The 22,635-nt window shown below is 47.0% G+C and overlaps 2 protein-coding genes across 2 annotated transcripts in view; both read left to right on the top strand.

Moving 5' to 3' along the window:
• The first annotated feature begins 33 nt into the window (after window positions 1-33).
• Window positions 34-12,397, top strand: LOC144179846 (uncharacterized). The gene is made up of 3 exons (XM_077708274.1): window positions 34-1,877; window positions 3,861-3,937; window positions 8,428-12,397. The coding sequence occupies exons 1-3, from the start codon at window positions 1,348-1,350 to the stop codon at window positions 9,210-9,212; spliced, it is 1,392 nt and encodes a 463-aa protein (XP_077564400.1). The 5' UTR covers window positions 34-1,347; the 3' UTR covers window positions 9,213-12,397.
• A 456-nt stretch (window positions 12,398-12,853) lies between these two features.
• Window positions 12,854-22,635, top strand: part of LOC144179847 (uncharacterized) — a 79,900-nt gene continuing 70,118 nt past the window's right edge. The window contains exons 1-2 of the mRNA XM_077708275.1: window positions 12,854-13,127; window positions 16,808-17,034. The gene's annotated coding sequence lies outside the window, so the exon portion shown is untranslated. The remainder of the gene's footprint in view (window positions 13,128-16,807; window positions 17,035-22,635) is intronic.

Here is a 22,635-nt window from a genome sequence, read left to right on the forward strand (position 1 = left end):
TTTTGTTTTTTTTTTTTTTGTTCACGCTGTTCGCACTCCGTATTGGTGCACAGTCTTAGAATTGAGGACTGTACTGCAGAAGCGCTCTTACAGTGCGGCGGGGCCCTGAACAGCTTATCCTTTTTCCTATAATCTGAAATTTATAAGCACGTGATATTTTTTTTTGGAAAATAATGGTAGAAGTGAGCGCTTGAACAGACAATGTTCATGCAATTTTTCTTCACTAAATCCTCCAGGGAGAAACGTATCAGTAAAATAATGGCTGTACCATCCGAAAATATTGTTTCTATGTTTGCTATTTGTCTACCCGACAATTATTATGTTCTTGCACTATTTCAGTTCCGCCTACCTCAGTCATCTCACGAAAAATGCTGCATGTGTGAAGTGAGCGACAAGTTGAAAGAGATCCCCAATGCGCCCCAGAACTAGCGCCCCATCACGGCTAAGATGTGAGCGAAACGGCTCTAAACCTGACAGGCAAGCTGGCAGACACACGTCGTAGAAGTAGGTGCAGTGTTCGCGACTCGCGAGCAGTGACATAAGGCGGGACGTCCGCCGGCACGTGCCACATTGCGGATGAGTGCCGGAACTAAGCGTCCCTACTGTTCCCATTGGAAAGCGGGTGACACATTCGGCAATGTTTATACAGGCAGCGTTGAACCAGTATAGCAGCCATGATCGCCTCGGTTGTGTCACAACTGCTTTCTAATTAGAAGTCTTTCAAACTGATTTTTGTTGTTTGACGGGGTGCTTTTACATGGAAGTTTGGCAAACACACTGAGGAGGAAACAGCTCAATCAGTTGACGTCAACTGTCGAATTGATTGCCCGTGTGGCAAAAGTTGCATTTTGGGGCACCGGTAGTGCAGCTACAAAAGCTGTTGAATTTTGAATATTTTTGGGTACGCATGAACCTTGCAGCTTTCAGCACAAAGAGCAATATTAGAGGATATTTATTGCGATTGCACTAGATGTGCCATTCACGAAAAAGCCGCGATTCCAAAATTTTCAAACCTTTCTGACTACTGAGCCAGCAATAAAAAGGAGTGCTCATCGGCTAAGCAACTTGATTGATTGATTGTAAGGTTTTAACGCGCCGACGCAACGCAGGCGATGAAGCGCACCGTAGTGGAGGGCTCCGGATTAATTTTGACCACCTGGGGATCTTCAACGTGCGCCGAAAACCTCGTGCACACGGGTGTTTTTGCTTTTTGCCTCCATCAGAAAAGTGGCCGCCACGGCCGGGGAATTGAACTCGCGTCCTCGTGCTCAGCAGCACAATGCCTTGGCCACTGAGTCACCGTGGCGGGTGGCTAAGCAACGTGCAGGCACGTTAGGTCTGCGCAGAATGGCTGGCCTGGCACCAGTGGAGATGCTCCCTCCTCTTGTGTGGTTTCTTTCTCCTTTTGCCTTGCTCCTGATGCACTGCTACCGCATTTACAAAGGAAGGGGGCTCAGTGTTTCCTTCTCCTGCCCTGTTGCAGGCTCCTCCCCTTTTCCCTCTTCGGATGACCATGGGGTGCAGCATGGCCCCCATCCGGGCGGTCGGCTGGTGCAGTGTGAGCAGTGTGGGTACGTGACGACGCGCCCGAGCCTTCTGCAGAGGCACAGGCGCAGACACACGGGTGAGCGCCCCTACCAGTGCAGCCACTGCGGCAAGGCCTTCATGGACAAGGGCAACCTGGTCACCCACATGCGCATCCACTCGGGCGAGCGCCCCTTCCAGTGCAGCCACTGCGGCAGGGCCTTCCTGCGGAAGGGCCACCTGGTCGACCACCTGCGCATCCACACAAGCAAGCGCTCCTACCGCTGCCACCTGTGCCCCCTCACCTTCACTCAGTTAAATGTGCTAAACCGTCACAAACGCACCCACATGGGGTAAAGGCACTTCCACTGCCGTTTCTGCCCCTTGGACTTTGCACGCTGCGCCCAGCGGAAAACACACGAGGAGAAGGCGCACAGCCACCACCAATAGTGCAGAAGGAGAAGCGGCCAAGAGGTGTGTGGGTTCAGACACTCGCTCCAGCAAGATCAGAAGGCAGTAAACCCCTCTTTGTGGATCATTACAAACCAGTGTTATGCAGCCCGCCAAGAACTGGGGGACCCGAAGAGAGAGCCTGTTGTATCGTACATTGAGACTTGACTCCGCAAAAATTACCACATTTGTCGTCACGTTGGCGGGCTCCCACCCGGGTGACAAGTGTTCCTCACTGCTGCGGGAAGTGTGATTGTCGGTGGGACCTTTGGCAGGCAGTGGCATCCTGTATCATTTACCAGGAACTTGGGACGATTGCATATTTGAATGCCTCGTGCAGCTTTGCTGTTGGACATAAGCAAGAAAACACCAGTTTTTAGGAACTGGGAATCGCGTTGTGTCAGAGCTCTTTGATGTAGGCAGTTGCGAAGCTCCGCCTCAAAAAATGGCCCACACCTGGACCCCCTCTGCTTTGGATCGTGCATATGGCGGCGCCACTGCGTCCACCGCATGCATTATCCAGAAATCAAACTAATTATTCAAACTGACAATTTAATGTTAAGTTTTGTTTTAAAGGTGCATAATTCTTTATTTTTGCTACTTTCTTAAGTTATTCATTGCTTCCTAACCTGCGGTTTTTTGTTGCGATTGTTTCCACGTCTGCGCAACTGCCTCGACCGATTGACACTTGTGCGGGCACTCCGGCACAACACAGGTCTGACCTGTAGTACTAAATTTGCAGTTGTCGCTCGGCCTACATCACACTGTATGCCAAAACTTAACCAGTAGCTGATCAAGTGGCTCTAAATAACCCTTTCAAGCTTGGGTAAAGCCATCGAAGCGAATTTCTAACTTTTTTTTGATGCCGGGAGACCGCAGGCGATGCACAGCAGACGACAATGCGCAGCCGACAACGCATCTCACTGACCACACGGTCCCATTTTTTGACTCTTGGTTCGAATGCCTATCAAACGTGGTTGAACACGTTGGGCTTCCTCGGCAGAACAAATTTACATAAGCGCCCAAATAGCACTTTTCGCCCAGGTCGTCGAGCGGCAAACTACGTTGTATAGTCTATTTTGTCACCAACAGATGGCCCCACTGAACGGAAAATCCAAAACAGTGGACCAATCGTAGGGCCACTTTTTGATGCATGGGGCCTATGGGGAGTTTCGAAACTCCCAGATCAAGTAACTCTGACGTGTCACCATTCATACACATGCAGGCTGGCACATTTTGCACATGTTGCGTGTAATTTCCCACTGTAATAGGCCTTCTGTCGCTAAACAGAACTTTGTGCCCTGCGCTCGTCGCGCATGCTTTGTCTGGAAATAGTTGGAAACGCCAACTACCTGATGAAGTTGGTTTCCCCTGTTTGTCAAATGCATGGAAGAAACGAGCGCAAACTATAATAATGAAATACAAAGAAAGGGAGGTGTTGTTACTTTTAATAACAGATACCAAACACTGGTTTTTTATATCGGAAAGTCGTGTCCCCCCCACTTTTGCAGTATGGTTTGTTTCCATTTGTTCAGTATACGTTTACTAATATGCTGAAGTAAACTTCAGCAGTCATTTGGCATCGGTGTATGTCTACGAGATTCTTCAATTCCTTAATTTTTGTGTTTGAAGCCTAAAATTTAGTATGCAATGAATTATTCAACAACCTCGGTGGCTGAATTTTCTTTTGACGCATGAGTTGCTTGAAAAGAGTTAACAGGGACGAAGTTGCTCTTGTTAGCTGCCTCACCACCGCGGTGTGGCCGTTGCCATATACGGTCAACTCACCCCCCCCCCCCCCCCCGCCATTTAAATCATCTCTTCAATCTTCCATTTCCGCCTTCAGACACTTATGTTATGTGACCTCTCTGTCACAAATGCGATAGGACTTTAACTGGCTTCCTTCTCCACAAGATATCTGAGCTGAACATATCGTCATATGATGCCAAAAAGTACAGCTCTGGTAACTTTGTTTGTCGATAATGCATCTTCTAGTGTTAGAACAATTTGTTGAATTTTTTGTAGTAAACCTATGTGTTGTACTGTCTTGGTTCATGGAAGTGCAAGCTGCTATGCTTGGAGCCCACCAAGCCTCCACGTCTAACATGTACAAACATTTGTACACAACACTGGAAAAATGCAGACGTCGACATTTAGTGTGAAATGGGTTGAGCGTTTGTGAACTGTGGTTGGCCACCGCCCCGAAATTAATTTTTTAATGTCTAGGCCATGTTATAAATTTTTCTGGACAATTTACATAGATTTTTTCATACCACCTTGCCCGTTGAATTGCTGACATTGTCCATGGAGACACAGTGGCAAGTCGTCAAAGTTAAATTTGGTGGATTGCTTGCGTATTGAGTGTGTGTTTATCATGTACTATCTTTGCGTGAAGAAACAAAATTTCGAGGACACCTTCGATGTTGTGGACACGAAATCACTATTGTGCAATGGCCGAACATGTCCTCTCAATGCCATAAGCATTCTCCCTTTGCGTGTTTTTTTCTTCCCTTGTTTGCACTGCTCGCACACCCTCTGTAGGGACAGTGCCATATGACAGCAAGCTTCAGTGAATGCTGCGTAGTAAGGTGCCGTTGAGTACCGAGCAGAGCAGACATTTTGTGGGAACAGTTTGTTATTCACTTGATTGCTACTTGTATGATTAGCATGCCCAACTTACTTATGTAGGCGTCAGTGCATGTCTCTTACACGTTTTCTAAGTGAAAGGCCACAACGCATTCACTGGGTTACCTTTAGCTAGCCAAAGCGATTGAGCCAGCATGGTGGTGAGGATTCCTATGTGCTTGTCTCGCATTTTGAAGCCCCAGGTTACATTCTCACCCAGGCTGAAATTTTCAAGTTTCTTTTTCAACTAAGTTTTTTTTACTTTGTTCACAAAATCTTCTTGAGAACCTTGGCAGCATTCTTTCTGCTGTTTTTTTTATTATTTGATAGGTCAGCTTTTTTTGTGGGGGCTCGGTCACCGATGTTGTGTCATCTCTTGGCCTCCACGATGCCAGATTTTTGATGTGCTGCATTAACCAATGTTTTTGCGCTATAAGCCATTTCTAACAAACAAGAAAAAAGTGAAAATTTTGACGGCTGACATATAGCACAAGATCACGTTGCAAGCTAGTATGATGTAATAGCCGTGTTTGGTGAGGTTGCCGTGATTGGCGTAGGGGATTTTTTCTGCTGTTGCCTGTTACATGTAAATTGGAATCAACGTGTTACGCACAAGGTATAGACACACAAAACAAGTTTATTGGACAGACAGCAGCTTTTTGTTACTTTTTGGCATGGCTTTATCTGGTTTATTTGTGTAAGGCAAATCGAGTAAGTGAAAGTTTTCTCTGGTGGTTTCAAAAACAGACTTCTTAAAGGGACATTAAAGGCTGATTGAGATTATGTTTCAACTGAAAGATCACATGTTTCTTGGCTCTCTCAGCTTTTGTTCGACGAGCAGTGATGCGTTATTTACTGAGGAATAAGCAAACAAAGCTGGCATTCCTCTCACCTGCTTCCCTTTGATTTTTTTTTGACGTAGCCATTGCATCACAACCTAGGAGCGATGCACCGGTGCGGTTTAGAGCGTAGACGCTGGCAGCGGTAGCTTTTACGTCTCCCACCCATGTTGGACTGCGGCACATTTCTCTGGCCGGGGAGGCTGGCTTGGGCGTTTATGATTTTTCACTGATGGAATCAGAAACACTTCTAAATTCTCGGTCGGCCGGTGTGCCCGTCCACTGCATATTCCCAGACCTTATCCAGCAAAGCCTCTTTTAAAGCAGCAAGCGGCGTTTCGAATATCAACTGCGGCGTCTCAGGCTCCTGGCTGGTGCTGCACGCCTTCATTTCACCGGTTGTCTGGCGATCACAGCCATCTCATTATCTTCTGTCGCGCTGCACCAATTCAGCGTGAAACGAACACCCTTCACGGAAGCCGTGTCGGCAGTTGTCTGCACTTCCCTTGGCTTGAACATAGCAAGGACAGAGCGACACGCTTTGCGGCTCGCTTATAACCACGTGCAGTGCATCTTGTTCCTTTTTCCTAGTCCGATGAAGAGACTTTTGCTGTTCCCTGCCGAGTACATTGCTTGCAGAAGCTCGGGCACTCACTGTCGCAGGTTACTGACTTCGCTAATTGCGCTCCACTGCTTTTCAAAAATGAAACTGAATACACGATGGCTGACTGAATAGTAAGGGAAGCAGCCTGCCTCGCAGTGTATATATAAAAGCTGAAGTCCGTGCTCTTTAGATACGACGAGCTCACAGAAAGCCTTGATTTACTTTTGTTTCTCGTGCTCAACCACGTGGGAACTGTTAATTTTAGGAAAAGATGTATAGATGCTTCTCCAATGAGCTCCCGCCGTTCACCACTTTTTCGACATCGCAAACTGCACTACCCAAAGCGTACAGGGCGTCGTTGCCTGTTTTCATGTTTCTGGTGTTTTCTGCATACTGGTAGTTGCGAGAATGGTGTATTTAGATTCTCGGCACTATAATCCATTGATACAGGCGAACTTGTTTCCAGCCTTTAGTGTCCCTTTAAGTGTGATTAAGTTAGCAACATCTACCACTACCATGGAAGCATTCAGCCTTGCTGGTATGCCCTTGGTATGCCCTTGAAAAGAGGTTTCTTGTCTCAGCAACGATCAGCATTTAGAGTTCCCAGCAACAATACAGTTGGTTTAAATTGCTCCTAATTAATTCACGAGCTATGAAATGACTTCCGCAGATGCTGTGGGGGGGGGGACAGAAAAAGCGTGTCGATACTGTTATGCCGTTCCGAAATTTCACTCGAGACCCTACCCATTCGTACGCCATCCCGGCATCAATCCCAGAGCTCTCAAAGAACCAAGAAAACACACTCAGACTAGTACAGATAAACATGTCTCCCCATCCAGACGTATTAAATCAAGAGTATTTCCCACACAATTCGACACACAGTGTTAATTTTGTACTCAACCAGGCACTCTACGGCACAAAATATGGGAGTGCGACAAAAACCCAGACCTGCCATCCACATTTCCTTCCCCTACTTCTGAGCAGTGGGAGATGCTGGTGTCCAGCTCCCGCCGTCGAGATCAACTTCTGCTGGTCGAGAGGGCCAGTGGAACTAAAACGGCACATGGTTACCTGAAATGAGGAGCCACCCCACCAAAACTTAGCACAATAAAAAAAAGTTTTGTCTCCCTCCTCTAAGCCTTTAAAGGAGCACTGACACCAATTTTCGGCGTTAATATTGTTGCACAGTTCGCTTCCTTCACTCAACAAAATACCCTGGCTGAAATATAAGCGACCTGCGACGCGAAGAACATAGTTCAATTGGATTTCATTTATCGCGCACGGAGCGGCACTCGGCAAATGGACATCAGCGTGACATCACCCCATGAAGCCAAAAGAAGTGATGCGACAGCACTCGTCAAAAACTTGTGACGTCACTTCACGCGCATGGCCCCCCTCAAACGGACGCCGTTGACGTCCGCACAAAGCGGTGAGGTCAGGCCGGGATTCTGTCATATGCGCCGTTCGGGATGAAAGCGCGGGAATTTGAAACAAACGATTTTCAGACCGTTCAATGTAATTAACTATCGTGCGCTGAAGTATCTAAGTGCTGTTTCAGGCTCGCCAGACCATTAAGCATCGATAAAAGCAATAAAAGTGTAACAAAACTTTCGTGTCAGTGCTCCTTTAACACATGATGTCTGAGGTGCTTGCAGGCAGTTCCTGTTACCGAAACCTTCACAGCTGAGTTTAGGTTGGGGCAGATACTTGACAATGGTATAGGAATTCACTCTCACATATTGATGAGTGCCCGAGAAAAACGTGCAGCTTCTTTACTGTTCAAGTCTTCGGTTTTCCAACGTTACAAGCTTGGTTGGCTTCCCCTTGTTGCACATTATCGTCTTCTGGTGAAGTAGACAGTGTCAGAAATCACAAATGCAAGCTCTGCAAATATAATTTACTGTTGAAGTAATTCTTGACTGAATTCTGTGGTAAGGGGAAAAAAGGATAATAATGTGATCAGCCATTTTAAAAAGCCCCAGCCAATTCCTCTCCATTACTATGTGCTGCTCTTCACTAACATGTGTGTATTCTATTCTTTGCAGACCGCATGCAATGGGATCAACCTAACGCGCCTGAGCACAGTACACATGTACTGGTGGGGCCACTCTGGCACCACCCAGTCTGTGGACGTGAATGTTCCGTGGACAACAACGGACCTGCTGAGATTATTTGTTCCTTGTCTTCCTTGAGCTTAGCAGATTTTACCAAAAACATGGCACCAGGGAAGACTCTCTTTAGTGTGAGAGCACTCGATGCTCCCTTCCTGAACAAACCATGATTCAGGAATTTTCAAAGGGTTTTGAGCAAAAGATTGCTGAGCCAGCAAGAAGGAGGGCTCGTTTGCACCACTGGGCAGTGCTCGGGCTTCGTAAGCTTGCACAGAGCAGCTTGCCTGGCACCAACGTACACATTATAACTCCTCTTTTGTATTTGTTGTTTCCTCTTTTATGTCACTGCTGGAGCACTGCCTCTACATTCATCAGTGGAAAGGCTCTCAGTGTTTTTTTTTTCCTCCTATTGCAGGCCCTTTCCTGTCTTCCCACACTTTGGGTGGCCTCAGTGTGCAGTACTGCCCTCCACTGCGCTGCCAGCAGTGCAGCTTCACGGCACTGCGCCCGAGTGATCTGCGTACCCACCAGCACGTCCACACGGGCAAGCGCCCTCACCAGTGCAGCCACTGTGGCAAGGCCTTCGTGAAGAAGGACCACCTGGTCACCCACCTGCGCACACATACGGGCGAGCGCCCCTTTGGCTGCCACCTGTGCCCCATGGCATTTAGGCAGAAGAACACACTGGACTGCCATGTGCGCACACATACGGGCGAGCGCCCCTTTGGCTGCCACCTGTGCCCCATGGCATTTATGCAGAAGAACACACTGGACTGCCATGTGCGCACACATACGGGCGAGCGCCCCTTTGGCTGCCACCTGTGCCCCATGGCGTTTATGCAGAAGAACACACTAGACTGCCATGTGCGCACCCATACGGGCGAGCGTCCCTACAGGTGCCACCTGTGTTCCAGGGCATTTGCCCAGAGGACCCCGCTGGTCAAGCACATGCGCACCCACACGGGCGAGAGGCCCTTCCGCTGCCACTTCTGCCCCGAGGCCTTCACCAGTCGCCTTCAGCAGAAGGCGCACGAGCATGAGAAGCACAACCACCACTAGTAGTGCAGCAGCAGGAGGGGGAGGGCCCGGATAGGTGTGTGTGTGCAGACACTCACTCCAACGAGATCAGAGTGGAGCGAGGCCCTTTTTGCGGATCGTTATGGAGACGGGTTGTGCAGCACGCTAAGGGATGGGGAGCTTAGGGAGAGAGCCTGTTTCGTCTTACAGCGACCCCTGAATCTCAGCAAACATAAACACGCTTGTCATCATCGACTCTTCACCAACCAAATGACTTCTCCATACTAGCGTGGAAAATGTGATTGCACGTTCGAATTGTGGCAGACAATGGCATCCTGTGTTGGTCGCGAGCACCTCATGAGGAGTGCTGGCCCACTAGAGCAGAGTGCCTACTAGAACACACGATATTGCTCTGCAGAGCTACGCTAGAAAAACGATGTACCCCTTTGAGAATGGGTGCATCTGTTTTTTAGGTGATGCGTCACCGCTTGTGATGCGTCACCATTCATATGCATGCAAGCATATGTGTAGTATGCCGCACTGGGACAATGCTTCCTGTTGGTAAACAGCCATTGATGTCCACTTCTTGTTTTGTGTCCTCCTTGTGCAGATACTTTTAAGGGGCAGATAGAAACATTCAGAGTGGGGGAACACAACAGACAATCTGATGCCAACTACCTGATGAAGTTTATTTCCAGTGTGTGTCGAATGCATGGAACAACCAAGCACAGGCCATAATGAAGAACGACAGAAGAGGGAAGGTGTCGTTACTTTTTGGTAAATGATACCAAACATTGGTCAAACATTAGTTTTATTTATTTATTGGTTTACCAAAAGCAAACATCATGCTGGATAAATCAATTCAGTGGCCGCATAAAAATTATTTAAAAAAAAGCGTCAAAATACAAGCAATGTTATTTCAAAGCCAGAATAAAACAGTTGTAGGTATATGATCAACTCATCCTGTTAAACTCAATGCCAATTGAACTCGTACCTATGTTTAAAATGCTAGGTGTTGTCTTTCAAGAAAATCTTTCCTGGGACGTTCTCGTAGACATGGTTGCCACTAAGTTGACTAAGTTATCTCAGATAATAGGAATCGTTTACCGTCATTGATGCATAATGCCACAAAAGATCACGATGCTGATTTTTGATACATCACTCTCCTCTTGAATTAATTATTGTGATTAAGTTTGGGGTCCACAACTCAAGCAAACCTTCAGAAAATTTTGTTGCTACAAAAAGGTTTTTATAAGAATGCGCCAACCATTTCACACTCAAGAACTGTTCATTAAATATGATGTAATGCCGGTTGCAAACCTATCTAAATACCAGATCTGTAGCGCACTCTAACAAGGTTTAATAAGTGAGTATGGTGTTTTGGAAACATTGGCCAACCTGCAATTTATATAATGAATCATAATGAGTTGTAACAAAATTACATATGCATGACAAATGATTGAAAACAGTCTGCCAAGGTTCTGTAGCTGGATTTATAGCCAGAACGTTCACCTTAACGCAGTTAAAGGAGCCATGAAGAGAAAATGCAAGTTGGTTTTATTCGAAAGATTTCGTGTTTTATAGTGCCCCCAGCGCTTGTCCGGATACAAACGGTGCTTTATTCACTGAGAAATTAAACAATTTAGGTTAAAATTTTGATTTTCCCGCTCAATCGTGCGTTTTCGTGGTCCCAAGTGACATCACTGAAACCGACCGCTCTGCAGCTCTGCAGCCTAGAATACCTTCATTCACGCATCCGCCGTACAGGGTAGAGACACGTATACGCTGGCGCCGCCATTTTCAGTTGCTCGCTCGCCGCCGAAGCAAGTCATTGTGTCAAAACCGCGCTAAAATTATTGCCGCACCGCGGTTTACTGAAAAAGTTTGAATCATATTGTCTGTTTCGCGTTGCTAGGTCTCGTGGGAAACGAAAAGAATAACGCGTTGAGCCCGTTGGCCCAATTGCGGCGGCACGGGACCGTTCAAAGGTTGTCTCCACCCTGTACAGCGGTGTTGGTTTGTTCCCGCGTTTCTTTACGTTCCGTAACCTAGATGGCGCCACCATACCGTGGCAAGCGTTTGGTTTGTTTTTGCCCGCATTTAAACCTGGCTTGTTTTTGTTCTGGAAGAAAATATTCGTTCCTTGAAACAGTGCTCGCTCGACAAATGGGGTCACGCAAGACACCGTTGCTTGCGTCAATCGGCCAGGGTCGTCTGAGACAACCCCAAGCCCCGTAGTGCTGTGCAGCGAAATCAAGCATGCTGTGCGCAGTACGAACAGCAGAACGCATCAGTACTTCTATGTTTACATGTGCTTTCGTAACTTCCACTGTTTGTCCCATCATTCTTATTGCTTTGTAAAGAATGTGCCCCGAATATAAGCGCAAATCGCTCGTTCATCTAGTTTGTAAGTTCTACCTAATTTGCGTCTGCTTCTGCCAGCCTCCGCCAATCGCAGAGCTTAGCTCATGTGACGACATAGGTTCTGTTGCGGGAAATGAGCTGGTGGGTCGCATGACCATTCCCGTTTTTCCTAATTATGTAGCTTATTTGAGCGAAGTTTACGTTAAAAGTGGTGTCAGTATGATTCTAACGAGACAATCTTTTGAATGAACCAAACTTGTGTTTTCTCTTCATGGCTCCTTTAACGTCAAAACAATATGTGCCGTTATCAACAACTCCTGCGACAGTGAGATTTGAGACCAAATGTCGCATTGTTTTGGTTTGACGTTTTGGGCTGTGTTTTCTGCATTCTCTGTAAATTGTTTCGTGTATTTTTGGTTAATAGGCATGTTCTGCCTCATTTTTTAGTAAAACCAGAGTCTTTCAAAGCATTGAAGGGCTCTGGTTAAACGTTTGACTGTGTTGCGGCTGACCTTGCGAATTTATTACTGCTTCATCAGAGTGGTTTCTTGGGCGAGTTGGTCATTCATCGTGTAATCGAGCGCCGTGTCCCGTTCACTTCGTTCGTCCTTGTTCATTTTGCGTTTACTTACACGATGATTACTGCTGCTTTGTTTTGTTTTCATTGAGCTGTTCCGTCACTCTTTTTGTAGTTTATTTCTGTTTTGTTCTTTTTGCTTCTTTTTTTCTTTTTTCTTGTCTTTTATTCCCCCTTTTTTCCTTTGCGTGCTATAAAATACTGTTACCCACCTCCTCTGTAACGCGCCCTATGGGCCTTGAGGGCATTCCAATAAATAAATAAATAACACCGCCCTCCTGCTTTACCCACTTCCCTAGCTTCTCCTCCCTGAGCTCCTCCCATGAAACACTATGTCCCTGAGCTTGGAGAGAATCTGACGACCAGCGTCGGCTTGGATGCGCAGCAACTCCTGGTGTCCAGGGCTGAGAGAGCCCGGTTGTCTCATGGTCTCCTGGACTGAGGCACAGAACAGGGACTGAGGGACCACTCCCACATCACGCTCACAATAAAATTTTTCCTCCTTCTCCTCGATGTGCGTTTAGACGCAGCCAAAATATAGCACAATTCGCAGCAAAAAGAAAAAAGAAGAGTACGTGACGTTAGTGGTCGCACGCCTTCACCCTCGTGCGCTGCCGAAAAGACCTCAACAAACAGGGCAACGCAAACAAACAAAAAATGAAGCTGGGCACACGGCATGCAATCGAGCTCAAGGAGTGCGACCAACTTTACAAAATTATTCGCGCTAGGAGTGCGGGTAGCGATAGCCGTGCGTACAGCCATTTCCGGTCAGAGCGCATGACCAGCGTGACGCCGCAATGGGTGTTTGTGTTGCTCTTCTTTCCATGCCTCATTCAGTCACTGTGAATGGTAAAATAACAATTATAACGAACAGTGGTTGGGTCTAGTTTTGGACACGTACGAGCTAGTTGTTTTCGCTCCCCGCTGTGTATGTGCTGACCGTTCGGGTCATTCGGCGGCGCGCAAGTGACTGACATAATGTCCTGTACTCTAGTCCTGTTCAGCGCAAGGCATCGGTAAGTTTTATCAGCGCACGTTTCGTGACCTTCATCTTGTACGTTGGTGATCACCCTGGTACAGTGGGGCTGACGTCCGCTAACCATCGTTCAAATCGTCGCGCCTCACTTGCGTTGTTGTTGGCGTATAAGCTCGAACGCGCTTCATTCTATAGGTTGCAAAATACCCACTTCTCAACCCGACCGAGCAGACGAAACTAGCGGCAGCGAGTGTATGTTATCTGCCATATTACCAGCGTCATTTTGGAGTTAAAAGCACAAAAAAGCGTCTGTGCTCTCCGTAACCGTGTGCTCTCTCATCAGGTGTCACGATTCAGTTGACAGTCACGCTCCAAACGAAAATACAGCTCGAATTGCGTGTCGAACTGCTTGTCGAAAGCAGAAACGATCTAACAAGCCGTCGTGAATGCACATTTTGCCCGCAGAGCGACCTTTGTGACTTGGCAATGCTGAAGTGGCTTGGTATGTGTTGCTTCACATTTGCAGGCATCAGTCTCGTCAGTGAGCTCCTGATCTGATGGAACGAAAAGTTTGGGCTAAAGAGGCTTACCGTCTGCATTCTGAAATGTCCATGATCTTTGAATTCATTATGCACGACAGTAACTCTGTGCACGACCAGTCATACGTCTCTCGCCACAGTCACCCCAAGTTCTGCGAAGTGTCTGAGCTTATAGCCATACCGTTTGCCAACAATTGTCAGCTGTTCAAACCAGAAAGCAGGCCGTGCTTCAAATGTAGTTGTTGGGTTACAAGTGACAGTCCTAGCAACATTTGGCATTGCTACTACCTTCAACAGTGCTTGATCTTGTTGCATAGTTGTTACAGACGGCTCTGTTGTTTCCCATTGTTGGTCGGTCATCCTTGTTCAGTGTCCTTCATTTGCCACGTGATGCTGCTAAGGTTGTCATCTCGCTAAAGTCTGGTGTGCTTAGCCGTCTTGTTTAAACGAAGCACTTGGGTGGTGTAAGAAAAATGCCATTTGCCATCGCGTAGCTATGTACATGTCAACTGCTAGTCTATCTAGTCTCTTATAGTCGTCTGAAGGAACCCTTAAATCAGCTGTAAACATTACTATTCCCAATTTACAAGCTAGGTGTCACGTTTTTGGGGTAGATATACACGCATTGTTGATGGGCAGGTGGTTGAAAGGGCTGTTTTTATTTTGCCTTGCAGACTGTCGAATTGCTGACATTGGCTATGACGACACTAAGGGAAACACTTAGGGGTAAATTTGATGGTTTGCTAGTGTCGAACATGTGGTGGACAAATGCAAGATTAGGAGGGCGCCTTATGATATAGTAAACAAGAGCAGCGCATTGACGGGCCATTGCCAAGCATGTCCTCTTGTTATTTCCCCCTTGCACTTATCTCTTTTGCCATGTTTGCACTGCTCATGCACCATCTGTTGAAACAGTACTGTGTGATTGCAGGTTTTAGTAACTAAGATTCTATATATTAACACTGTAGTTGAACAGTGAGCGAAGCAGGCGTTTTGCAGAAACGCACATAGTTACATTCTTGACTGCTAGTTCTCTCCGTAGCGAACCTAAACTACAGGTGTAGGCCTGGGTACATTTTCCTAACGCGTTTTTTCAACTCAAAGGCCACAAAGCATTGAGTGGGTACGCCTTTGGTTAGCTGGAGCCATTGAGCCACCGTGGTGTTGAGGATGCCCGCTTCTTGCGCATTGCAGAGGCCATGTATTTGATTTCCACCCAGATCCCCATTCTCTCAATGTTTTTTTAGGCTCAGTTTCCTTACTGTGTTTACCGGAGCTTTGGTGAATATTATGCCTTCGATATGCGCATTCTACAACCATCCTATGTATTTTTAGAGACGGTGGCCTTGTTTAAAAAAAGGCAGCACTTAAAGGGGCCCTAAACAGGGTTCCAAACATTGTGATTTTACAAACGCAATCGCTGGAGTACTATCCAAGGAATGTCCTTCCACAAAATTGGTTTAAAAGCATTAAAGGAACCACGAAGACAAAATACAAGTGGAGTTTATTAGAAAGACTGCTTAATCCCGAAAACAATGATACCAATATCATCGCAATCTTCGAACAAATAACGGAGATATTAAAGAAAACGTGTGAAGCAGTCGTGACCCCCTAGCCAATTTCCCGCAACTTTTCTATGACGTCACGGAACCTTGTTTGTGCGATTGGCGGCCGCCTAACTGACCTGTCACGACGACACATGACTGGACGTCTGTAATGGGGCCTCTAGTTCCATTTGACCGCATCAATTGAATGCTAACGTGCAGTTAACGCACTGAAAGTTATGTTTTATTGTTGGCCCGTATGACGTCATTCTTGCTCATTACACGTCACTGTGGCGCAAAATTTGAAAGTTCCAAAATACTTCTTGCTTTTTTTCGTTAAAAAAACATCTTTTGTGGCTGTAATGGAGCTGAGTGAGATACTGAATCCTAGTTCTTTCAAATTAAACGAAGTTGTATTTTCTCTTCATGGCTCTTAAGTATTAGCCGAGTTATCGTTCATTGAAAAGGACCCAAAATAAGGTCTGGTGCATTTACCCTTTCACCGCACCTCTAAAGCACTGTAGAAGCTGTGACGTCACTGACCAGGTGCAAGACCACCTAGAGAAACAGGGCTGGTTCAAGATGTGTGCAGCCCTTGGCTCCGCTCGGCTTGACATCACGTTTTTTTTTTAGCTGACGACAGCCAAGCTCCACCTACTAAAGCCGCTACTGCTCAGCGCCCTGGGGCTAGTCGGTGGTCAGCCCGCATCAAACTACCGTGTGGCCATGATCCTCGCTTCAGCCGTGCCCGCATCGGCATGTCAGTTTTATAATAGTGGAAACGAGTGCTTGAAGGCCAGATAACGGGATTCCAAACACAACATGCTTGCTCACAACAGTAATTGAAGATTGCCACCGATGACTAATGGCCCACTAGCATTTCTGCATGTGGCGCTGTCCCAGCGAACTGGTACCTCCGAGGTCGGAGAAAAGGTTTAGCATCGCCACAGTTATTCAGACACCACTTTATGAGGCCACGGCGACGACGATCACCAGCGCAATCTTTTACTGCACTATCACCTCCTTTCACGCATTTATAGACTGATTTTCAGCAATAGTTGTGCTCTGGCGGGCAGTGACAGGTTTAAGCTGCTGCCGTGTATGCCGTATCGTGCATACACCGCAGAGTGGGCTCCTTGTCAACCGTGCAGGCAGATGCTTTCCGCGGTCACACGTGTAGCGGCGTTTCCACTTGCAGGGGCACTCTGGTTTTCGACGTTATTCATACCTTGTAAATGATGCGCTATATCTACAAACTCGGCTACACTTGTGTGACAGATGGTGACGATCGACATTCGTCCCTATTGAGATACGCCATGCCACTGGTGCTGGAGCGTCGCTTGCCAGGAACTGCACCTGCATTGCCCCCAGAGCCGGGAACACTGATTGGCTACAGCATTTAGAGGGGCCCATCAATAGCAGTGCCCATCTGCCCAGTGCTTCGTGTGTCATAGAGGCTGCGTCAGAGCATTCTGCCGCACATCAGAGTGAAGCTGTATGGCGGCGAAGAAGCGGTAGGTAAGCAAGGAAAGAAAGAAAGGATCTGGTTTGCATGTTTATGCAGAGGCACTTTCGCACAGCGGCAGCGGCGAACAGCATCGGATCCCCGGCCTAATCGTCTCCCGCCTGTTCCGCAGGTTGGTGCATCGTCGCATCCTCAAACCGACAAGCCAACGCAGCGTTGAAAACGAAGATTGCCAGCAGCTGGGCTTTTGCGCACGTGCCTGCGGTGGCCACAGCAAATCGCCAGAGCAACCAAGCCATAAAAGTGACGGGACTCGGAGACACTCTTGGAACTTTCGCACAGCGGCAGCGGCGAACAGCATTGAATTCCCGGCTTAATCGTCTCCCGCCTGTTCCGCAGGTTGGTGAACTCTCGCATTTTGTGCAAAAGCATATCCAACTTCGTTCACTTCTGCTGCTGCTGCTGCTGTTGCGTGCTGCCCTGTGCCGAGAGTATGTCTTCAGAACGTGCCTAACATGCGATTTACAACTGCCTGACGATAAAATGTACCTTACATGTACTACTTGCAACTACATGTACCATCTTGGCAAATGTTCGGGTGTCAATGCTGCTTTCTTTCAAAGTAAAGGTGACGCTCTTAAAGCGAAATGGAGCTGCACGACTTGCGAGACAGCGAGCAAAAAAAGCACTTCGACCTCTAGTGAAAAAGGCAGTTCCAATATGGAGCACATGTTGACTGAAATAAACAAAAAGCTGTCCTTGCTCATGCCACTTGTAGCCCTAACTAACCTTGTTGCGAAGGTGGGCGGTATCGACTCTTCAATCGAGCACATGTCAGAACAGTACGACGCAGTGTTGGAAAAAGTTAAAAAGCAGTCAAATGATGTCTCGGCGCTAAAGGAAAGGGTGGAATGCTTAGAGTCAGGTAACGCACCTGTCATGAAAACAGTGAACGCACAAGCTAACGAACTTGAACAGTACAGTCGGCGTCAAAATCTCGAGATCCGTCGTTTTGTGCAAGAAGAGAATGAGAACTTTTTCGAAAAGTTAAAAGACCTGGCAGTGAAACTTGGCCTCCCTGAGCTTAAGCAGAGTGATACTGAAAACGTGCATCGCCTGCCAGAACACTCCCGAAAAGAGCCTGCGATAATAGTTCAATTTTCGTCGCTAGCTCTGAAGGAAAAATGGGCCCAGAGTCGCTCTCTTCTGAAGACGCTAGATCTGAAGCTGTGGTTTTAAGTGCGAATGCACTTTATAAGCGACCCCAAACCATCCACCGCCGGCGGCGGCGGCGGCGTCGGCGTCCGCAGTGCTCCTCTATATTTAAAAAAGAAACAGCATCCGGCGCCAGGTTTCGATCCGAGGACTTTGCGGCCGCAGCGCGACACTCTACCGACCAAGCCATGGAGGCGACGCTGATATCAGTGTTAGTGACGCGCCTTATATCTTTAACGCATTCAAACTACGTCGTCAGCGGCGTGCGTTGGCGACTCAGCGGCGTTATAGCGGCTTGATAACTGCGTGGTGTACACGTGATACTACAAACCCGATGGAAGAGATGGAAGAGAAGGCGGCGAGGCGGTGGGCTGCGGGGGCCGAGCGCAAGCGCCGCAAGCGGGCCGACAACCGTGCATTCGCACTTTCACATTCTCCCCCTCGAGGAAATGCGGGGGAATTTTTTTTGGATAACTTAACGGCGCCAAACAAACGGCTTCTGTGGCTTGCACGCACAAAAGCCGAGGAAATGAACTACGTCTTCACATGGCAAAGAAACGGCCACATCTTTGTTCGGAAGCTCGAGGGTGCGAAGTCCCTCCGTATTCGTCACGAAAGTGATCTTGTTAAGATGACGTAATCCGCGAGCATGAAATGGAAGATTGTGATAGCGTTTCCTTTTTTCAATGGCTACCTCAAGCCCGTACTGCGCTTATCATGACAGATTCTTTCTGTGCATTTGGCTCTAGTCTTCACAAACCGTCCGACTATTTTTCTTTTTTTCATTTAAGTGCACAAAGTCTTAGAAATAAAGAGGAGGAATTGAGCTTGTTGCTATATTCTTTCGATAAACAATTTGACGTCTTGGCCTTCACTGAGACATGGTTTTCGAGTACCATTGATACAACAGTGATTGACGGGTATCATTGCGAAGCAATATGTAGGACGAAGAAGAAAGATGGTGGTGTCGCCATTTATTTACAGAACAAATACTCTTATGACGTTCTTCAGGATTACTGCATTGTTGATCCAAACTTTGAATCACTTTTCCTAAAGACAAGTGCCTTTATAGTGGGTGTGATTTATCGCCCACCTTCTGGGTCTTTGAGCCAATTTTATGTTTCTTGAACCTGTGTTAGAATTTATATCAAATTCCAAGACACCAGCTGTTATTCTTGGGGACTTCAATGTTAATCTCCTGCACGTTTCAGATTTAAATAGAGAATTTCGCGATATGCGGTCCGTAAATGGTTTTTCCAACGTAATCGATATTCCTACTCGTATCACACCATCAAGTGAGACACTGATTGACCTCTGCTTGACAAATTTTGACCGAAATGATATTTGAGCGGGTGTTTTAATGAGCGATTTGAGTGATAATTTGTCTATTTTCTGTTTTGCTCCAAGAAATTGTACAACGCTGCGAATAAAACAGTGCCAGAACAATAATACGTAAGGTAACTTGGGGCAAACGGAGAATTTTCGCCAACTCGTAGCATTTACAAATTGGACACAGTACTTGAAAGAGATGGATCCAAATGTTCTGTATGATAAGCTTATTAACAAAATAATTGAATTATACAATATCGCATTTCCAGAAGTTATCTTGCGAAGCTGCAGAAAAATCAGAAAACCTTGGATAACAAAAGAACTACACAAAATAAAAGCCAGAAACAAATTATTTAACAAGTTCATAACTTCACGTGAATTAGCACTACTAAAAGAATACAAATCACTCCGGAACAAACTTTCTAGTGAAATAAAAAAAATGTCGTATTCGATACTATTCAAACAAATTCTCCCACATATGTTACGATCCCAGTAAGACATGGCGCACCGTACAGGATTTATTTTGCCAAACAACCACTACTTTGCCAATGGAAATAAAAATTTGGGATCAGATGTTAAGAGGTAAAGATCTTGCAAATGAATTTAATCGTCATTTTTTAACCTCCGGAGCTTACAACGAAAATGCAAACAACGAAGTCGAAAGGTACATGCCTCCGAGTCTACAGCAATCAATGTTTCTTTGCCCTACAACTCCTATGGAAATCTGCGATTTGATACATGAGCTTAAAAATAACTGTGCTTGTGGTTTGGATGGTATCAGAGCGGCACCTATTAAGGCAGTTTCTGATCTAATTTGTTACGTGCTTTGTCATTTATGTAACTTAATCTTGGAAACTGGCACGTTCCCAGACAAAATGAAAATCGCCAAAGTTAGTGTCTTGTACAAGGGTGGTGCGGTTACCAACATTTCTAATTACAGGCCAATATCTATACTCCCGCTTTTTTTAAGGATCGCTGAGAAAGTAATTAACGCCTGAATAACTGTTCACCTTAAAAAATATCCACGGTTATCTCCAAAACAATATGGGTTTCAAACGGGGAAATCAACAGAATCAGCTTTATTTAACATTAAGGAAAAAATTGTTTCCAACATAGAAAACCGCGGTAGCATTTCGGCTGACGTACCCGCAAATTTTCCCGCTATTTTTTCGCGGAGCTACCATGGTTGCCAGACCAGGAGTGCCCTCTGTTGATTAGCTCGCATCATACATTCGCAGGTACTACAAACGTATTGGGGCCCGTAAAGGCCGCACATCTGTCAGCCCGCTCTGGCTACAAACCCCTGCGCGTTCGCGCCGCGGGCTCGGGCTCAGGTTCGTTTTTTTTTTCTCGCTTCACCCCTAGGGGAGGTACTACAAATTTATGGGGCCCGTAAAGGCAGTCCGTAAAGGAGAGGGCAGTCCTGGTCTGGCAACCATGATAGCCCCGCGAAAAAGTGGCGGAAAAATTTGCGGGTACGCCAGCCGAAATGCTACCAAAACCGTCTCTATACAATTGGCATTTTTGTTGGTTTTAAAAAAGCTTTTGATTCAATCAAGCATATTCTTTTCAGAAAGCTCCCATATTACGGAATATGTGGCATGGCGTATAAGCTATTGCAGAGCTATCTCTCAAATAGAGTACAGTTTGTTGTATATAATAACGTATTATCAGATGCTGGATACCTCGCCCACAAGGGTCTATATTAGGACCAGTACTATTTCTTCTTTATATTAATGATATTGTCAACATTCCTGAGACTCCTGAAATGGTGTTATACGCTGACGACACAAATGTGTTTTTCTCCTTAAAAGATTTAACAGTCCTCGTACGTGATGCTAACATTTACTTCCAAAATTTATCGCAGTGGCTGGCGGCGAGCTTTAGAAAGGGGTTCGCCCCCGACGACTCATGGCCGACTTGTTTCTCGGGTGCAGAGAAGTTGCGCAGATATTGGTTCGCCGCTTTCACTACCAGCGCTAGTCACAATTCCTAGCACAATTTTTCAACCCACCATCATCCCCATCCTCGAATGTGGATCTTTGTTTTTACATTTGGACAGGCGGCAACACGCTCTGTGCAGCGGCCTGCGATGCGCACAGGCAGCGCGGCCGCCGCCGGTCGCCGCGTCGCGCAGAGGTGCTGGTGCCGGGTCACTGCTCGGCCGGTCAGCGGAACGTGGCATTGCTGCACGTACGCGTGTTTTAGAATAGGGCAGCCGAACGTTGGTCGCCCCCCAAAAGGTAGAGAAACCCAACCACAGCACGCTGGTCCCCGACGAGCTTTAGAACGCCTTCCACAACAGCTCCAGCCGGCTCAGGTTGTATGCTGATGTTGGAAACTTTAGGCTTAGCGTCAAGGGAGCTAGTTGGTCGCCGCTATCTCTACAATTGCGAATGACTATTCTTAACACAGTTTTTCACCACGCTATCATCCCCTTTCTCGCATGTGGAACCTTATTCCTATGTTGATAGTCGTTCTAGCGATCGGTGCTGTGCTCATTCTTGCGCGCAGGTAATGCCATCCATCGGCGTCTCGCCGCATCTCGTGCTCGGGCAGGTTCGTTTGCTGTCGTCGACGACCCTCCGCGACCGGTCGGCGCTCCGCATCGCTATACAAATTCGATCAGCTCTTTCGAAATCACCTTGGATGACAATCCCTAGCACAATTTTTCACCACACTATCATCCTCTCTTGCACTTTTACCGTGCTTTTCGCGACGGCCTTGATTCTGGGCGGCAGCGAAGGGCGGTCGCTGCCGCGGCATGTGTGGTGCGAGCCGTTTCGTGCGCCGTACGGGCATGCACGACCAGCGAGTGTGCGGAGCGCTTCCGCGCGCGCGCAGGAAACGCTTTATGTTTTCAGCTTGCTTGATTTCTTCTTAAAATCTAGCTATTCAGCTAAGCTATCGTCACAGCCAACAACGTTGATCGGGAAAACGAAAGCCCAGAGCACTGTGGTCCCACAAATTTTCTAATTCCCTTGTAATAATGTATCAGGAACTCGGGGTACCTCCGTATTTGTTTGAGCCCGTCGCTTCGCGTACGAAGCATAGAGCACCCGACGACACGGCATGCTCTGCGACTACTCGTGAAGGCAATGTAGTAGCCACGGGCGCTCGGGTAGGAAATCTCTGGTATCTAGAAGTTGCTTTAGGGAATCACGCAGAAGCATTATGGTTAAAAATCGACGCGGAAGCAACTGTAGACAATGATGATTAATAAAGTGCAGATTACACGCCTGCTTAATTCGGAACTTCACCCAGAAAACTGGGACACAGCGAAGCGGCGGCTCACGTCGCTGGCCGTCTTCCGAATATGACGCTACTTCCGGTTGCTGCCGCTCAGTTTCTCGCTCTTCCGGCGATGCGGCAGGGTGCGGGTGGCAGGGCAACGACGAATACCGCTGTCCCCAAGCTAAAAATAACGAAAAAAACTTTACAGGCATAAACTGACCA

This window comes from Haemaphysalis longicornis, unplaced genomic scaffold (genome assembly GCF_048455015.1).
Source record: "Haemaphysalis longicornis isolate Haplotype H1 unplaced genomic scaffold, Haemaphysalis longicornis Haplotype H1 scaffold_4, whole genome shotgun sequence".
NCBI classification, from domain to species: Eukaryota; Metazoa; Arthropoda; class Arachnida; order Ixodida; family Ixodidae; genus Haemaphysalis; species Haemaphysalis longicornis.